The 15,941-nt window shown below is 50.3% G+C and overlaps 1 protein-coding gene across 1 annotated transcript in view; it reads right to left on the minus strand.

Moving 5' to 3' along the window:
* LOC140207343 (immunoglobulin superfamily DCC subclass member 3-like) overlaps window positions 1–15,941 on the minus strand; it is a 35,614-nt gene that overhangs the window by 4,817 nt on the left and 14,856 nt on the right. The window contains exons 7-11 of the mRNA XM_072275889.1: window positions 7,563–7,731; window positions 4,354–4,604; window positions 3,828–3,992; window positions 3,193–3,378; window positions 1,424–1,528 (exon numbers count right to left, since the gene is read on the minus strand). Of these exons, the coding sequence (XP_072131990.1) occupies window positions 1,424–1,528; window positions 3,193–3,378; window positions 3,828–3,992; window positions 4,354–4,604; window positions 7,563–7,731 (876 nt within the window). The remainder of the gene's footprint in view (window positions 1–1,423; window positions 1,529–3,192; window positions 3,379–3,827; window positions 3,993–4,353; window positions 4,605–7,562; window positions 7,732–15,941) is intronic.

Below are 15,941 nucleotides of genomic sequence, written 5' to 3' on the forward strand. Positions count from 1 at the left end.
AAAACAGGCCTTTGGGACCAACATTCTGACCAAGATTCCCACCTGAGCTAGTCCCACTTGCCCATGTTTGGCCCGTATCTCTCGAAACCTTTCCTGTCTAAGTACCTTTCAAATGTCGTTAATGTACCCGACTTAACCACGGCCTCTGGCATCTCGTCCACACACTGACTGACAACTTTGCTCATCACGTTGCTGGTAGATCTCTCCCCTCTCAGGATAACGTGTTCAGCTTGAGTCGCCGCGTCATAGGAAGGATGTGGGCGGTTTAACGAGGGTGCAGAGATTTACCAGAAAGCTGCCTGAATTGGAGAGCAAGGAAATTTGAGCTAAAGATTTTCCCTTTGGAATAAAGGAGGATGACAGGTGACCCAGTAGAGGTGATATGAGGCACAGATCGAGTAGACAGCCAGAACCGGAGATTTAAGCGACTCTTAGATAGGCGCGACGATGATAGAAAAATGGAGAACGACGTGGGAGGGAGGTGTTAGATTGATCTTGGAGTAAGTTAAAAGGCTAGTCCAACATTCTGGGCTGAAGGGCCTGTACTATTCTGTAATATATTTATGTTTTATTTTATGTTCTCTTATTAAACCTGTGCCCTCTATTTCTTGATTCTCCAGCCCTGGGATGAAGACTGTGAGCATTCAGCCCTTCATGATGTTATAAACCTCAAGAGAATAATTTCTCAGTCTCCTACGCTCTGATGAAAACAGTCCCATCCTGCTCAACCCCTCCCTATACCAGTCCCAGCAGCGTCCTCGTAATTCTCCTCTGTACCCTTTCCATCCTAATGGCACCTTCATACGAGAGTGACAAAAACTCAACACAATATTCCAAATGCAGCCCCACCAAAACCTTGTACTGTACAAGTAAATTATAACATCTAATCTCGATACTGAATGCCATGAATGAAGAGCACTAGTGTATTAAACATCTTCACTGACCTGTCCACCTGCGATGCCACTGTCAGGGACCCCTGCGCTTATACCACACTCCCCAGGGCCCTGCTGCTTTCTGTGAACCTCCTACAGATCTACCTCCCCAAAATGCAACACCTCACACTTATCTGAATTAAACTCCATTTGCCATCTCTTGGCCCACTTTCCCAACTTGATCAAAGTTCCTCTGTAAATCTTGATAACCAGATAACCAACTTCTTTCCAATATTTTAATTAATTTATATATATAAGAACACAGAGTACAGGAAAATAAAATATATATATGTCAATACATTAAACTAAATCGCATATAAATACTCTATATTCATAAAAGTCAATTAGTTCGTAACATTGAAAAATAATAATTTTATTATATATAATCAACTTCACTGTTAACAACACAGAGACGTGCATGCACGTGATCACGCAGACATGTACACACATTACACACACACACATCACACACACAGAGTATCTGGACCTGCCTGGCTTCTCCGCGCTCTCCCTGAGGGATACAAAACGGACGGTACTGTTGCCATTGCCATGCTGGTTAAACGCCTGCATTTTGATCTCGTACAAGGTCGCGGGTTCTGCAAACATAGAGCGAGGGGGGAATCAGAGCGCAGCATGGCCAGGGTTGCTCCCAGTTCATCGGGTTGGCAGTGTGACACATGAAACCAAGCGCTGGGCTGTGGGACAGACTGGGTAACATTGCTGATCCTGTTTTTTGGATACAGTGATCCATCCATCCACCCGATCAGTGAGGGTGAAAGTTCCCACCACTGCTGAGTTTGAGCTCATTGTGAGAGGAACACAAAGTCAGTTTTTTGCAGCAGCAGCACAGAACTCAAGTTTACATAATTTATACAGAAGCAACAGAAGTAACGACATTACTGCAAACTGAAGTAGAAGTAGAGTTAGGGTTTCCCAAGTGGGTTCAAGATCTGATGCCAGTGGGGAAGAAGCTGTTGTTCAGCGTTGAGGTGTGAGTCTTCGGGGTCCTGTTTCTCCCACCTGAGGGCAGCATCGAGAAGAGAGCACGACCTGGTTGATGTGGGTCCTCGATGTTGCCCTCCTAACACTTCGCCTCTTGTGGATGTTCCGCAATGGTGGGGAGAGCTGTGCCCGGGGTGGAACAAGCCATCACAAAGAAAGCACCTCTACTTCCTCAGAAGTTTGCACAGACTCAGCATGTCATCTAAAACTTTGACAAACTTCTGTAGGTGCACAGTAGAGGGTATCCTGACTGGTGGCATCTTGGTCTGGAATGGAAACACCAATGTCCAGGAACTGAAAAGGCCACAGGAAGTGATGGATACAGCCCTCCCCGCCAGTCAGCACATCTACAAGGAGCGCCGTCACAAGAGAGCAGCACGCATCTTCAGGGACCCCCACCATCCGGGCCAGGCTCTCTTCATCGGGCAGGAGGTACAGGAGCCTTCAGTCCCACACTACCAGGTTCAGGAACAGTTATCACCTCTCCCGAACTTCACTCACCTCAAATCTGAACTGAACCCACAACTTAGTCAAGTTCTCTACAACGTATTTATTTCGAATTTGCGCCGTTTGTCTTCTTGTGCATATTGGTTGTGTTAGTTTTTAATTGATTTTAGTGCAGTTCCTTATTTCTACCGTGAACAACCGCAAGACAATTAATCTCAAGGTGACATATATACACTTTGATAGTAAATTTACTCTGAATGCTGAGACACACCACTCTTCGTAGCCGCTCGCTATCCCGTACATCGCGTTCTCTATGGTACAAGATACGTAACGATTTTTCAGAGCCTTTGAATCTCCTTAAACCTCGAAGAAAGTGGAGCTGCTGGTTCGTCTTCTTCGTGGTTGCACCCGAAATAGAACCTCCGCGACGCTGACACTCTGAAACCCAAGGCCCCTCACCCTTCCCATCAGAAAGAAATTCACAAACTTTATTCCCCCTCTGAAACCTGGGAACACTTGGCAAAGATTCAAACGCTCATACCTTGAAGCCTGGGACTCCTCGGAAGTTCCGTCCTTGCTGGCTGATCTGAAGCACGAGCCCATTCTCCCCCCTCAGATGCTGCCTGACCTGCTGAGTGTTACGGCTCCCAACTTCTGGCTGCCCGCTGAGTTCAGTCTCTCGCACACTAAACCTCCAACCCCTGAGACGGGTCTCACTGCGGGGTGTGGGTCCTTGCTGCCCACAGGGCCTGCGAGGCAAGGCCTTGTTGGGAGGAATCTGCTAAGAGGCACCCTTACCGCTGGTACTCACCCAGGCGGTGGAAGATGTAGGTGGTAGCTGTGCTGGGAAGCAGGACAGGTCCCTGCACCTGAGGGCTTGGCAGCTGCCGGTGGAAGAGCTTGTAGCCCTGGACTAGCCCGGGCCGGCGCGGAGGCTCCCAAAACACCTGCACGGCCGTGGAGTTCAACACCTGGGCGAAGAACATCACATCTGGAACTGGAAGGACGGTTCAGTCACAAACTTGGGTGCCAGGACCGGAGGGATGTAGTCACTCTGCACACCGGGGTTCGGCGAACGCATGGTCGGGAGGAGGAGGGAGGCAAATGCGCACGCTGGGGGAGGGGGGGGTGGTTCCGGGGGGGAGGTGAACGGACACACCGGCAGTCCAGAGGGAGACAAACACGCACACCAGGGGTCTGGGAGAGTTGAATGCGCGCACCGGGGGTCTGAGGGAACAAGCATGCACCACGGTGAGATTGGGTGGGGTACAGAGAGATCCCCCCCCCCCACTGTCAGCTGTCCTGGTGCACGTCCTCCTGTAGGAGGGACGGGGAGGAGGGAGCGCCGCACTGTTGGTCTGGTCCTTGTGACTGAAGGGTATGGCTCCCAGCTATCTGTCCCTCTCTTCTCCCCGCTTCCCAACTCCACCGACGGCCGTTGCTCACCTTCGCCCCCCGTGATGGCGGTGACGAGCTGGGAGCGGTCGCTGGCCCCCACGGGGGAGTAGGCCTGCACATACATGGAGTACTCGGTGCCGGGCCGCAAGTTAGTGAAGACGTGCTCGAACGTGGTCTTACTGACTGCTTCCTGCAGTTCCTTCCCGGCCTCCTCTGCAGAGCCGCCACAGGGTCAGTAACTCCCCACCCTCCCGACCAACCCTTCCCCCCTCCCACCCCCTTTCTCCCCCTCCCTCCTCCCCTCCTTTCCTCCCATTCCCTCATCCCCTTTCCCAATTACACCTCATCTCTCCTCCCCCTCATCAACCCTCCCTCTTCCCCCTCATCTTCCCCTCCCTCCTTCTCCTCATCTCTCTTCCCTCCTCCCTTATTTGCCCTCCTTCCTCCTTCTCAACCCCTCCCTCTCCTCCTTCCTCCCCAGCCTTCCTGCCCCTCCCCATCACCTACCTCTCCCCATCACCTACCTCTCCCCCTCGCACCCGCTCTCCCACTCACTGTTCCCGTCCCCACCCACCTGCTGCGGGCCGGATGTGGAGGACGTAGCCGATGATCTCCTCGGTGACGAAGTGCGAGGGCTCGCTCCAGGAGAGGCGGATGGCGGTGGAGGAGAGGGTCTCGGCCCGGGGCTCCGCCGGGGGGGCGGGCAGCTGCTGGGACAAGGTGACTGCCAGCCGGGCACTGGCCTGGTTGGTGCCCGCGCTGTTCTGGGCCACGCACTGGTAGATGGCCTCGTCCGATGCTCTCACGCGGTTTATGATCAGGGTGCTGAGAGTGAAACAGTGCGGGGTGGGGGTGGTCACGGAAATCTCATGGACAGACCCACTGCCCTCCTACCACCACCGTTAGGTGAATATTACCCTGAAAGCCTTTGATAAGGTCCCATAGGAGGTTAGTGTGCAAAATTAGAGTACATGGTATTGGGGGTAGGGTACTGACATGGATAGAAAATTGGTTGGCAGACAGGAAACAAAGAGTAGGGATTAATGCAAACAACAGGAATTCTGCAGATGCTGGAAATTCAAGCAACACACATCAAAGTTGCTGGTGAACGCAGCAGGCCAGGCAGCATCTGTAGGAAGAGGTGCAGTCGACGTTTCAGGCCGAGACCGTTCGTCAGGACAGGGATTAATGGGTACTTTTCAGAATGGCAGGCAGTGACTAGTGGAGTACTGCAAGGCTCGGTTTTGGGACCGCAGCTGTTTACAATATATATTAATGATTTAAATGAAGGGATTAAAAGTAACATTAGTAAATTTGCAGATGACACAAAGCTGGGTGGCAGTGTGAAATGTGAGGAGGATGGGGTGGTAAATTGGATTACTAAGTATGCAGATGATACTAAGGTAGGTGAAGTTGTGGATAATGAAGTAGGTTTTCAAAGCATGCAGAGAGATTTAGGCCAGTTAGAAGAACGGGCTGAAAGATGGCAGATGGAATTTAATGCTGAAAAATGTGAGGTGCTACATTTTGGTAGGACTAATCAAAATAGGACATACATGGTAAATGGTAGGGCATTGAAGAATGCTGTAGAGCAGAGGGATCTAGGAATAATGGTGCATAGTTCCCTGAAGGTGGAATCTCATGTAGATAGGGCAGTGAAGAAAGCTTTTGATATGCTGGCCTTTATAAATCAGAGCATTGAGTATAGGAGTTGGGATGAAATGTTGAAATTGTGCAAGGTATTGGTTGAGGCCAAATACGGAGTATTGTGTACAGTTTTGGTCACCGAATTATAGGAAAGATGTCAATAAAATTGAGAGAGTACAGAGGAGATTTACTAAAATGTTGCCTGGGTTTCATCTCCTAAATTACAGAGAAAGGTTGAACAAGTTAGGTCTTTATTCTTTGGAGCATAGAAGGCTGAGGGGGGACTTGATAGAGGTATTTAAAATTATGAGGGGGATTGATAGAGTTGACGTAGATAGGCTTTTTCCATTGAGAGTGGGGGGGATTCAAACAAGAGGACGTGAGTTGAGAGTTAAAGGGCAAAAGTTTAGGGGTAACATGAGGGGGAACTTCTTTACTCAGAGAGTGGTAACTGTGTGGAACGAGCTTCCAGCAGAAGTGGTTGAGGCAGGTTTGATGCCATTTAAAGTTAAATTGGACAGATATATGGACAGGAAAGGAATGGAGGGTTATGGGCTGAGTGCAGGTCAGTGGGACGAGGTGAGAGTAAGAGTTCGGCATGGACTAGAAGGGCCGAGATGGCCTGTTTCCGTGCTGTAATTGTTATATGGTTATACGGTTATATGATTTATGAGAATGCAGGGTGACTTGGACAGGTTGGGTGAGTGGGCAGATGTATGGCAGATGCAGTTTAATGTGGATAAATGTGAGGTTATCCACTTTGGTAGCAAGAACAGGAAGGCAGATTACTATCTGAATGGTGCCAAGTTAGGAAAAGGGGAAGTACAACGAGATCTAGGTGTCCTTGTTCATCAGTCACTGAAAGTAAGCATGCAGGTACAGCAGGCAGTGAAGGAAGCTAATGGCATGTTGGCCTTCATAACAAGGGGAATTGAGTATAGGAGCAAAGAGGTCCTTCTGCAGTTGTACAAGGCCCCGGTGAGACCACACCTGGAATATTGTGTACAGTTTTAGTCTCCAAATTTGAGGAAGGACATACTAACTATTGAGGGAGTGCAGCGTAGGTTCACGAGGCTAATTCCCGGGATGGAGGGAATGTCATATGTTGAAAGATTGGAACGACTGGGCTTGTATACACTGGAATTTAGAAGGATGAGAGGGGATCTGATTGAAACATATAAGATTATTAACGGATTGGACACGCTAGAGGCAGGAAACATGTTCCCGATGTTGGGGGAGTCCAGAACCAGAGGCCACAGTTTAAGAATAAGGGGTAGTCAATTAGAACGGAGTTGAGGAAAAACTTTTTCACACAGAGGGTTGTGGTTCTGTGGAATGCTCTGCCTCAGAAGGCAGTGGAGGCCAATTCTCTGGATTCTTTCAAGAAAGAGTTAGATAGAGCTCTTAAACATAGTGGAGTGAAGGGATATGGGGAGAAGGCAAGAAAAGGGTACTGATTGTGGATGATCAGCCATGATCACAGTGAATGGTGGTGCTGGCTCGAAGGGCTGAATGGCCTACTCCTGCACCTATTGTCTATTGTCTGTCACCCTTCACCCTCTCCCATGCTGAACGCTCCGTACATTTGGTAGGGAGAGGGGACGAGGAGCAGTATGGTGGGCAACAGGGAGACATCACTGAGGGGAAGCAGCGGTGAGGAATGAGGGAGGGAAGGCAGGCTGGCAAGGAGTGAGAGCGGGAGGGTGGGGGCACGGATTGAGGGAGAGATGGGGGAAGGGGAGAAAGGGTGTGGAGATTAAGGGGGAAGGATACGAGGGAGGGAGGGAGAACAGTGAGTCAGGGAGAGGGAAGGGAGGAAGGAGGAGAGCGAGGAGTGAGGGAGAGGGTGGGGTGAAAAGGGAGGGAGAGAGGAAGCGAATAGTGAGGGTGGAGTGGAGTAATGAAGGGCGGAGCAGCAGTGAGTGAGGGAGGGAGGGACAAGGGGGCGAAGAGGAAGGGTGGGAGGAGGCAAGGAGTGAGGGAGGGGGTGAAGGGTGAGAGCAGGATGGTGGGAGGAAGGGGTGAGAATTGAGTGGGTGAGGGAGAGAAATGAGGACGGCCGGTTGGGGTGGGGGGGAGACGAGGAGAGCCCAAGGGTGCCGTGGGACCCCTGCAGAGCTGACCCGCAGTGGATACCTGTTACCGTGGGTCAGGTTGATGTTGTCGCTGGGAGCCGAGAGCACACGACCGTTCTTCAGCCAGACGAGGTGCGGTTCAGGGACCCCCTGCGCCACGCAGGTGAAGACGGCTGTACTGCCCGTCCGCTTCCTCATCGACTGCGGCCACTGCACAAACTCCGGGGGTGCTGCGGAGGCAGTGGAGAGGAGAGGCTCAACCTCCAGCACAGGGAGTGTGGGGTGGGGTGGGGTGGGGTGGGGTGGTGTGGGGAGGGAGCAATAATATCCCCACCCCACCACCCGTCCCGCTCCCTGCGGGGTTCCTGCGTAAGGGCAGGGTCCCATCGCCCAACGTCTCTGACGAGGCCGAGGACGCTGGAGTCTGCACACTCACACTCACACCAACCGACAGACGCGCAGCAGAGAGAGCATCCGTATGGGATGCAAACTTCACTGCGGCAGACGGGCAGGCTCTGCAACCGGTCGTCAAAACTGCCCAACGCATCACCGGCATCCGCCGACCCGCCGTCAAGAACACAGATACAAGAAGGTGCCGGAGAAGGACCGGTAACTTCATGACAGACCCCAGCCATCCTGCTCATGGACTGTTTTCCCCCACTCCCACCGGGGAAGAGGCGTCTGAGCCAGACTGAAACACAGTTACTCTCCCCAAGCAGTAAGACTGCAACCCGGTAACCCACCCCCAGAACGACCACTATTTCATCTGCTCCCGTCAGAGTCACCTGTGCCACGCGTCACTTTACAGACATTGAATCAATCTACGCACTTAAGATATCTTTGCTTTTTATTTTATTCTCCTTTTACACTCTTGAACTGGAAATAATGAAGCAATCTTGAATCTTGAATCTAACAAGATCCCCGAGAAACTGGAACAGTGGGAGCGGGGAGCGTGCGACCGGGGCTGAGATGGGGTCCGAGACCCCAACACGTTCCCCATTCAGGATAGGAGAGGGGGACCAGCAGGCTGTGGTGGTCCCCTGGGCTGTAGTGTGGGGGTCGTGCCTGAGCGGTTCTGTCGGAGTAGATGGCCGGAGTGTCGCCACAGTACGCCGGTGGTGGAGGGAGGTAGGGTTTAGTTGGTGGGTGCGGGGGTGCGTTGGATTCACACACAAGACTTGGCATCTATGGAAGGCAATAAATAGTCGGGCTTTCATCAGGATTGGAAAGGCGACACTTCACCCACGAGTCTGTCGGGGTCGTCTACTAGATTCGGTGCGACCCCCCCCTCCCCCCCTTTAATTCGGTGAGATCCAAGTTAGATCGGCAAAGCACCTTCGCTCCGTCCACCGCAAAAGGCAGAGGGCTCCCATTCTAACATGTCTCCTCTATTGCCTCAATGTGGCCATAATCACTGTGGGGGAGCAGCAGCTGGGTAACCTCCAACCTGACGACATGAACGTCGATTTCTGCAGCTTCCAGAAATGTCTCTCCCCGCCCCCCCAGTCTCTCTCCCCTTTCTGGTCCCCCTCTCCTCAGCAGCCCATCACCTCTGAGGCTCCGCCTTTTTCCCCTTTCTCCCAGGGTCCCGGGATGGAACACCACTCCCTTCCCCCGTTAATTGTGCGCTTAACTCAGCGAAACCGGCAAGACCGCGCCGATGGAAACTGCCGACGTTTCGTACGTCAGCGACACCCAACCTGCCGGGGGAACTCGGGGGGGGGGGGCGGGGACGAGCAGCATCCGTGGACAGTAGGAGTAGGAGTGGGGGAGGGTCCCGTTTCGGGTGGGGACTCTGCATTAGGACCGTGAGTGGGGAGGGGAGACGGCCGCTTTATAGAGGACGGAGAGGAGAGATCTTATGGTGACGGAGGAGGCAGGAGAGTGGAGGTGAGAGGGATAATAAATTAGCCCTGATGGAATGGCGGAGAAGACTCGATGGGCCAGATGCCCTAATTCTGCTCCGTGGTCTTATGGTCTTGGGCGAGATACGTCCTCCCCCCGCCCCCCAGCCCTCCACCCCCCGACCCCTCGGTTGGCGGACCGAGGAGGCGCTGGTCGAATCAGGTAGTGGAGAGGAGGTGCGGTCACCCCTGAACCCAGTACACACTTGGCGGGTGGGTTAGGTGGTCTGCGCCGGGGTAAAAGGGGAGGCAGATAATCCATTCCGTAGACCTGGCCACGGGCCGAGACCTGCAGCTCGGGCCGAGTCACAACACGGTCCGCATTTCCCATGTAATCGGGCCTCCATTCACTGGGCTGATTAATTACCTGCTGCTTCTCTCCGCACCGCCCCCACCCACGGAGCAAGGGCTGGTGGGGGGGGGGGGGGGAGTGTCCCCGCCACGGACGCCTCCGCTCTGTCTGGCTGCCCATTGTCCATGAAAGGTCGGGGCAGAGGGCGGAGACGGTGACCCGTCTCAAGGGACCGTGCTTTAGACACGGTCCGCTGAACGCTGTGTCCGTCCGCCGACTCTGCGTGAGAACTGTTCAGAGTTTTCACCTTTCCGTTCGGGACGGGTCAGTGAGTGTCGATCTGTCTGTTCGCATGGGGCTACGGGGCACGCCGTGTGTGTGTGTGTATGTGTGTGTGTGTGTGTGTGTGTGTGTGTGTGTGTGTCTGCCTGTCTGTGTGTGTGTGTGTGTCTGTCTGTCTCTGTGTGTGTGTGTGTGTGTGTGTGAGGGGTAGTCAGTATTCACGCCCCGTGTCCTGTTCGCGATGCGCGTTTGCAACCTACACACACTCGTACCGTACGTCATAAGATTCTACAGCCCAGAAACAAATCATTCGGCCCATCATGCCAGGCAAAATTCCCATCTAAACCAGTCTCATTTGGCCTACATCCCCGTTCAAGTGCGTTTAAATATCGTTGTACCTGTTTCAACCACTTCCTCCGGCAGCTCGTTCTGGGTGAAAAAGTTGCCCCTCGGTTTCCTATTGAATCTCTTGCCCCCCCCCCACCTGAAACCCGTGCTCTCTAGTTCCTGATTCCCCAACCCTGGCGAAAGAATGTGTGTATCTATTTCTACCCCTCATGGTTTTATGCACCTGTATAAGTCGCCCCTCAGTTTCCTGCGCTCCAGTGAATAAAGTCCCAACCTGTTCAAACTCTCGCATAACTCAGTCCCGGCAGCATCCTGGTAAATCTCCTCTGCACTCTTTCCAGCTTAACAGCATCTTTCCTACAGCAGGGTGACCAGAATACTCCAAAGGTGGCCTTTTACAACAGTAACATAATGTCTGTGATATCACGAACACCAGTAAATCTGCAGATTCTGGAAATCCAAAGCAAAGTAACTCACACAAAATGCCGGAGGGACTTAGCAGGCCTGGTAGCAGCTATGGGAATGAGTAACAGTCGACATTTCGGGCCGAGGCTCTTCATCAGGACTGGGAAGGAAGAGGACCCTGTGCTTCTTCCTCCCCTCCCCCCACCACCTTCTTAATCTGACATCCCAGTCCTGATGGAGGGACTCGGCCGGAAACGTTGACTGTTTACTCTTTTCCATAGATGCTGCCTGGCCTGGTGAGCAACTCCAGCACTTTGTGCGTGTCGCTCTGCACTCTGTGCCCTGACTGATGAAGGCCAACACGTCAACTGCCTTCTCCGCCGCTCTTTCTGCCTGCGACACCACTTTCAGGCAATCTGCCAGGGACAGGAGGGCATGGCCGCAGCGGAGACGGGAGAAGGGGAGAAGGGGACATCATTTCAGACCTCCGGGTGTGGGGGATCCTGTTCCTGGTATGGGGACTGCAAGGAGGATGTGTAAACTGTTTGTGAACCCATGGATGTGGAAAATGGCAGCATTGTGGCCGTGCTTGCAGATAGGTGGAGAGGCAGATAGTGCTGAGGGGCAGATAGGCAGAGAGCCAGAGAGTGCTGAGGAAGCAGGGGGTCTGCAGAACGAATTGGACAGATTGGACAAAGAAATGGCAAAAGGAATATTGTATTGGGAAGTGTATGGTGCTGCACTTTGGTAGAAGGAATAAAGGGATAGATTATTTTCCATAAGGGGAGCAAATTCAGAAATCTGAGCTGTAAAGGGATTTGGGAGTCCTTGTGAGAATTCACTAAAGATTGACTGACAGGTTGAGTCAGTGGTAAGGAAGGTCCATGCAATGTTAGCATTCATTGCGGGAGGACTAGAATATAAGAGCAAGGATGTAATGCTGAGGCTTTATAAGGCACTGGTCAGACCACATTTGGAATATTGTGAGCAGCTTTGGACCATGCATAAGAAAGGGTGTGCTGAATTAGAGAGGAGGGAGATTCGGCTGGCTGAAATACCTAACTCTGCTCCTAAGTTTTATGGTCTTGTTGTATCTGGAATGACTTTCTTAAAGGCTTCCAGTCACACGCTGACCCCGTACTGATGCTGCTCTTTCACAATGTTCAACCCCATCAGCTGATAGGGTTGTTAGGAAGGCAAATAGTGTGCTGGCCTTCACTCGTCTGGGAGGAAGAGCCGTGAGGTAACCTTGCATCTCTATGAAACCCTGGTTCGACCAGTCTTGGAGTGTTGTGTTCACTTCTGGTCGTCTCAACATAGGTTGGATCTGGAAGCTTTAGAGAGAGTGCAGAGGGGATTTACCAGGATGCAGCCTAGATTGGAGAGCATGTCTTATGAGGGTAGGTTGAGGGAGGTAGGGCTTTTCTCTATTGAGGGGGGATGAGAGGTGACTAGATTGAGGTGTACTAGATAATAAGAGACATAGACAGAGTGGGCAGCCACTCTTCCCAAGGCAGAAAAAACCAATATGAGAGTGGATAATTTTCAGGTGATAGGAGGAACGTACAGGGTATGACAGATGTGTGTGTGTGTTTTTTACAGAGAGTGCTGGGTGTGTGGAATGCACTGCTAGGGGTGGTGCTAAAGGCAGATAAGTATAGGAGATTGAGTATAGGAGTTGGGATGTAATGTTGAAATTGTACCAGGCATTGGTGAGGCCAAATCTGGAGTATTGTGTACAATTTTGGTCACTGAATTATAGGAAAGATGTCAATAAAATTGAGAGAGTACAGAGAAGATTTACTAGAATGTTACCTGGGTTTCATCACCTAAGTTACAGAGAAAGGTTGAACAAGTTGGGTCTTTATTCTTTGGAACGTAGAAGGTTGAGGGGGGACTTGACAGAGGTGTTTAAAATTATGAGGGGGATAGATAGAATTGACGTGGATAGGCTTTTTCCATTGAGGGTGGGGAAGATTCAAACAAGAGGACATGGGTTGAGAATTAGAGGACAAAAGTTTAGGGGTAACATGAGGGGGAATTTCTTTACTCAGAGAGTGGTAGCTGTGTGGAACGAGCTTCCAGCAGAAGTGGTTGAGGCAGGTTCGATGTTGTCATTTAAAGTTAAATTGGACAGGTATATGGACAGGAAAGGAATGGAGGGTTATGGGCTGAGTGCAGGTCGGTGGGAATAGGTGAGAGTAAGAGTTCGGCACGGAATAGAAGGGCCGAGATGGCCTGTTTCCGTGCTGTAATTGTTATATGGTTATATAAGTTAGGGACATTTAAGAGATTCTCACATAGGCCTGGATGAAGGAAAATTGGAGGGCGATGGGGGAGGGAAAGGGTTAGATTCATCTTAGAAGATTGGCACAGCATACTGGGCTGAAGGCCTTTACTGAGATGTAATGTTCTGTGTTCTAAACTTTTTATAGTACTCTTGGTACCACATAGTTCATTGAAAGCAATGTACAGGGAGACGGGGTGGTAACAAAGGCATTTGGCACGCTGGCTCTCATCAGTCAGGGCACTGAGCACAGGAGCACGGATGTTACGTTGCAATTGTTTACAATCAGTGGCCACTTTATTGGGTACACCTGCTCGTTAATGCAAACTCCTAATCAACCAATCACGTGACAGCGACTCACTGCGTAAAAGCATGCAGACATGGTCAGGAAATTCAGAACAAACGTCAGAATGGGGAAGAAATGTGACCTAACTGGCTTTGATTGTGGAATGATTGTTGGAGCCAGACGGGGTGGTGTGAGTATCTCAGAAACTGCTGATCTCCTGGGATTTTCACATACAACAGTCTCTAAAGTTTACAGGGAATGGTGCGGGAAGCTAACAACATAAACTCCCAGCGAGCAGTAAGCATTTGGAATACTGTGTACGGTTTTGATCACCCCCTTGTGGGAAAGATGTGGTTAAACCAGACAGAGTGCAGAGAGGACACAGTGACAGTAGCATAGCGGTTAGTGTAACACTATTACAGCCCTAGTGTGACGTTATTACCCAAATAACCATGCATTACAACAGTGGTATGCAAAAGAGCATCTCTGAATGCACAACATGTCGAACCTTGAAGTGGATGGGCTACAGCAGCAGAAGACCATGAACGTACACCCAGTAGCCACGTTATTAGGTATGGGAGTTAACTAATAAAGTGGCCCTTTACTGTTTGCTCTGATGTTGCTTGCCATCTTTCTCTCTCAATCAACCTTCTTCCTCCTCATTATCTCTCTCTGCAGCAGCTGGATCATGTAAAGGTCCCCAATCCCTTGCCATGTTATTTTCCTTGACCTCTGCTAACCGCAGATTGTTCACCTTTCTCCTGGGATTCCTCCTTCTAATTGGGAATGCTCTCTGTTATAAAATGACTATTTATTACTTTCAGCTGCTCTTTGTATATCATCGACGATTTTTTCCTTCAAGTAATCCCTCTTATTTAGGTTGGGGCATTAGTTCTGGACCTTGAGTGCTTGCCCTCAAACTCCATCTGGAATATTGTCATGTTGTGATCACTATTTCCCAGGGAATCATTAAGCACAACATCTTAGAATAATCCCAGCTCTCTGCATGTGACCAAGTCTAAATTAGTTTGTTCCTTGGATAGGTTCTTTAACACACACAGCTCTAAACCAGGGTAAAAATTCCTCACACAATGGCCACTTTATTAGGTACACCTGTACACCTGTTTGTTAATGCAAATATCTAATCAGCCAATCATGTGGCAGAGATACAATGGGAAAAATAAAGCACACAGACATGGTCAAGAGGTTCAGTTGTTCAGACCAAATGGGGAAGAAATGTGATATTGATTGTGGAATGATTGTTGGTGCCAGACGGGGTGGGTTGAGTATCTCAGAAACTGCTGCTCTGGGATTTTTACACACAGCAGTCTCCAGAGCAGGGGTTCCCAACCTTTTTTTTTTGCTACAGAGCTTTACCATCAATCAAGGGGTTTGTGGCCCTCAGGTTGGGAACTCTGCCCTTGAGTTTACAGAGAAAACAAAGAAAAACATCCAGCTCAGTGAGTGAAAACACCTTGTTAATGAGAGAGATCGGAGGAGAATGGCCAGACTGGTTCAAGCTGTCAGGAAAGCAACAGTAACCCAAATAACCACACGTTACAACAATGGTGTGCAGAAGAGCATCTTTGAATGCACAGCACATTGAAGCTTGAAGTGGATAGGCTGCAGCAGCAGAAGACCATGAACATACCTCCTGTACCTAATAAAGTGGCCATTGAGGGTAAACACTGATAACAATTGAAGTTGCCTTTCTGTCTTTGAGATTTCCATATTTATGCTTTGTTCTATGAAGAACAATTTACTAACCCTAATGCATATGTCTTTGGTGAAGAAGGTGCACGACATTATTCTCTTCATCAGTTAGGGCACAGAGTGCAAGAGTCATGTTTCTACTGTATAAAACTTTGGTAAGACAGCACTTGGAGGATTGTGGGTAGTTCTGGTTGCTCCATTATTGGCTTTGCAGAGGGTGAAGATGAGGTTCACCAAGATGCTGCCAGGATTAGAGAGCATGAGCTGCAAGGGTTTGTTTAAACTCAGGTTGTTTTTCTCTGTAGTGTCAGATGCTGAGATTTATCAGAGCCACAGATAGGGTAGACTGCCAGAGTTCTTTCCCCGGGGTAGAAACGCCAAGCACAGGAGAATGTGAGTTTAAACCAAGAGAGAGAAAATTTCCAGGAGCTGTGTGAGGCAATTTATTTTTTACACAGAGAGTGGTGGGTGCCAGGGTGGTAGAAGCGGACACAATAGTGGCATTGGAGAGGTCAGCATGGTAGCATAATGTTAGCATAACACTGCAGAGCACCACCAATCAGAAGATGGGTGTTCCATTCCCAGTGCTGTCTGTAATGAGCTTGTGTGTTAGCCCCGTGACCACGTAGTTTTCCTCCGGGTGCTCCTGTTTCCTCCCACATTTCAAAGAGATAAGGGTTAGGGTTAGTAAGTTATGGGCATGTTACCAAGAGGACCACAACTTTGTTGTGGTTTGGAGGTTTGCGTGCCTCAATGATCCGGAGTGCTATGATGGCTGGACTTTATACTTTGGGTCTAGGTAGGGTCACCCATGACAGAAAGGTCAAAATTCTACCGGTCCTCCACATTCGGGGGTTCAGCTCAGGGCTAACAACCCTGACTGGTAAAAACTAAATTGTTACGGAAACAACAATGAAGAATTC

The sequence above is a fragment of the Mobula birostris genome, chromosome 2 (assembly GCF_030028105.1).
Source record: "Mobula birostris isolate sMobBir1 chromosome 2, sMobBir1.hap1, whole genome shotgun sequence".
Lineage (NCBI taxonomy): Eukaryota > Metazoa > Chordata > Chondrichthyes > Myliobatiformes > Myliobatidae > Mobula > Mobula birostris.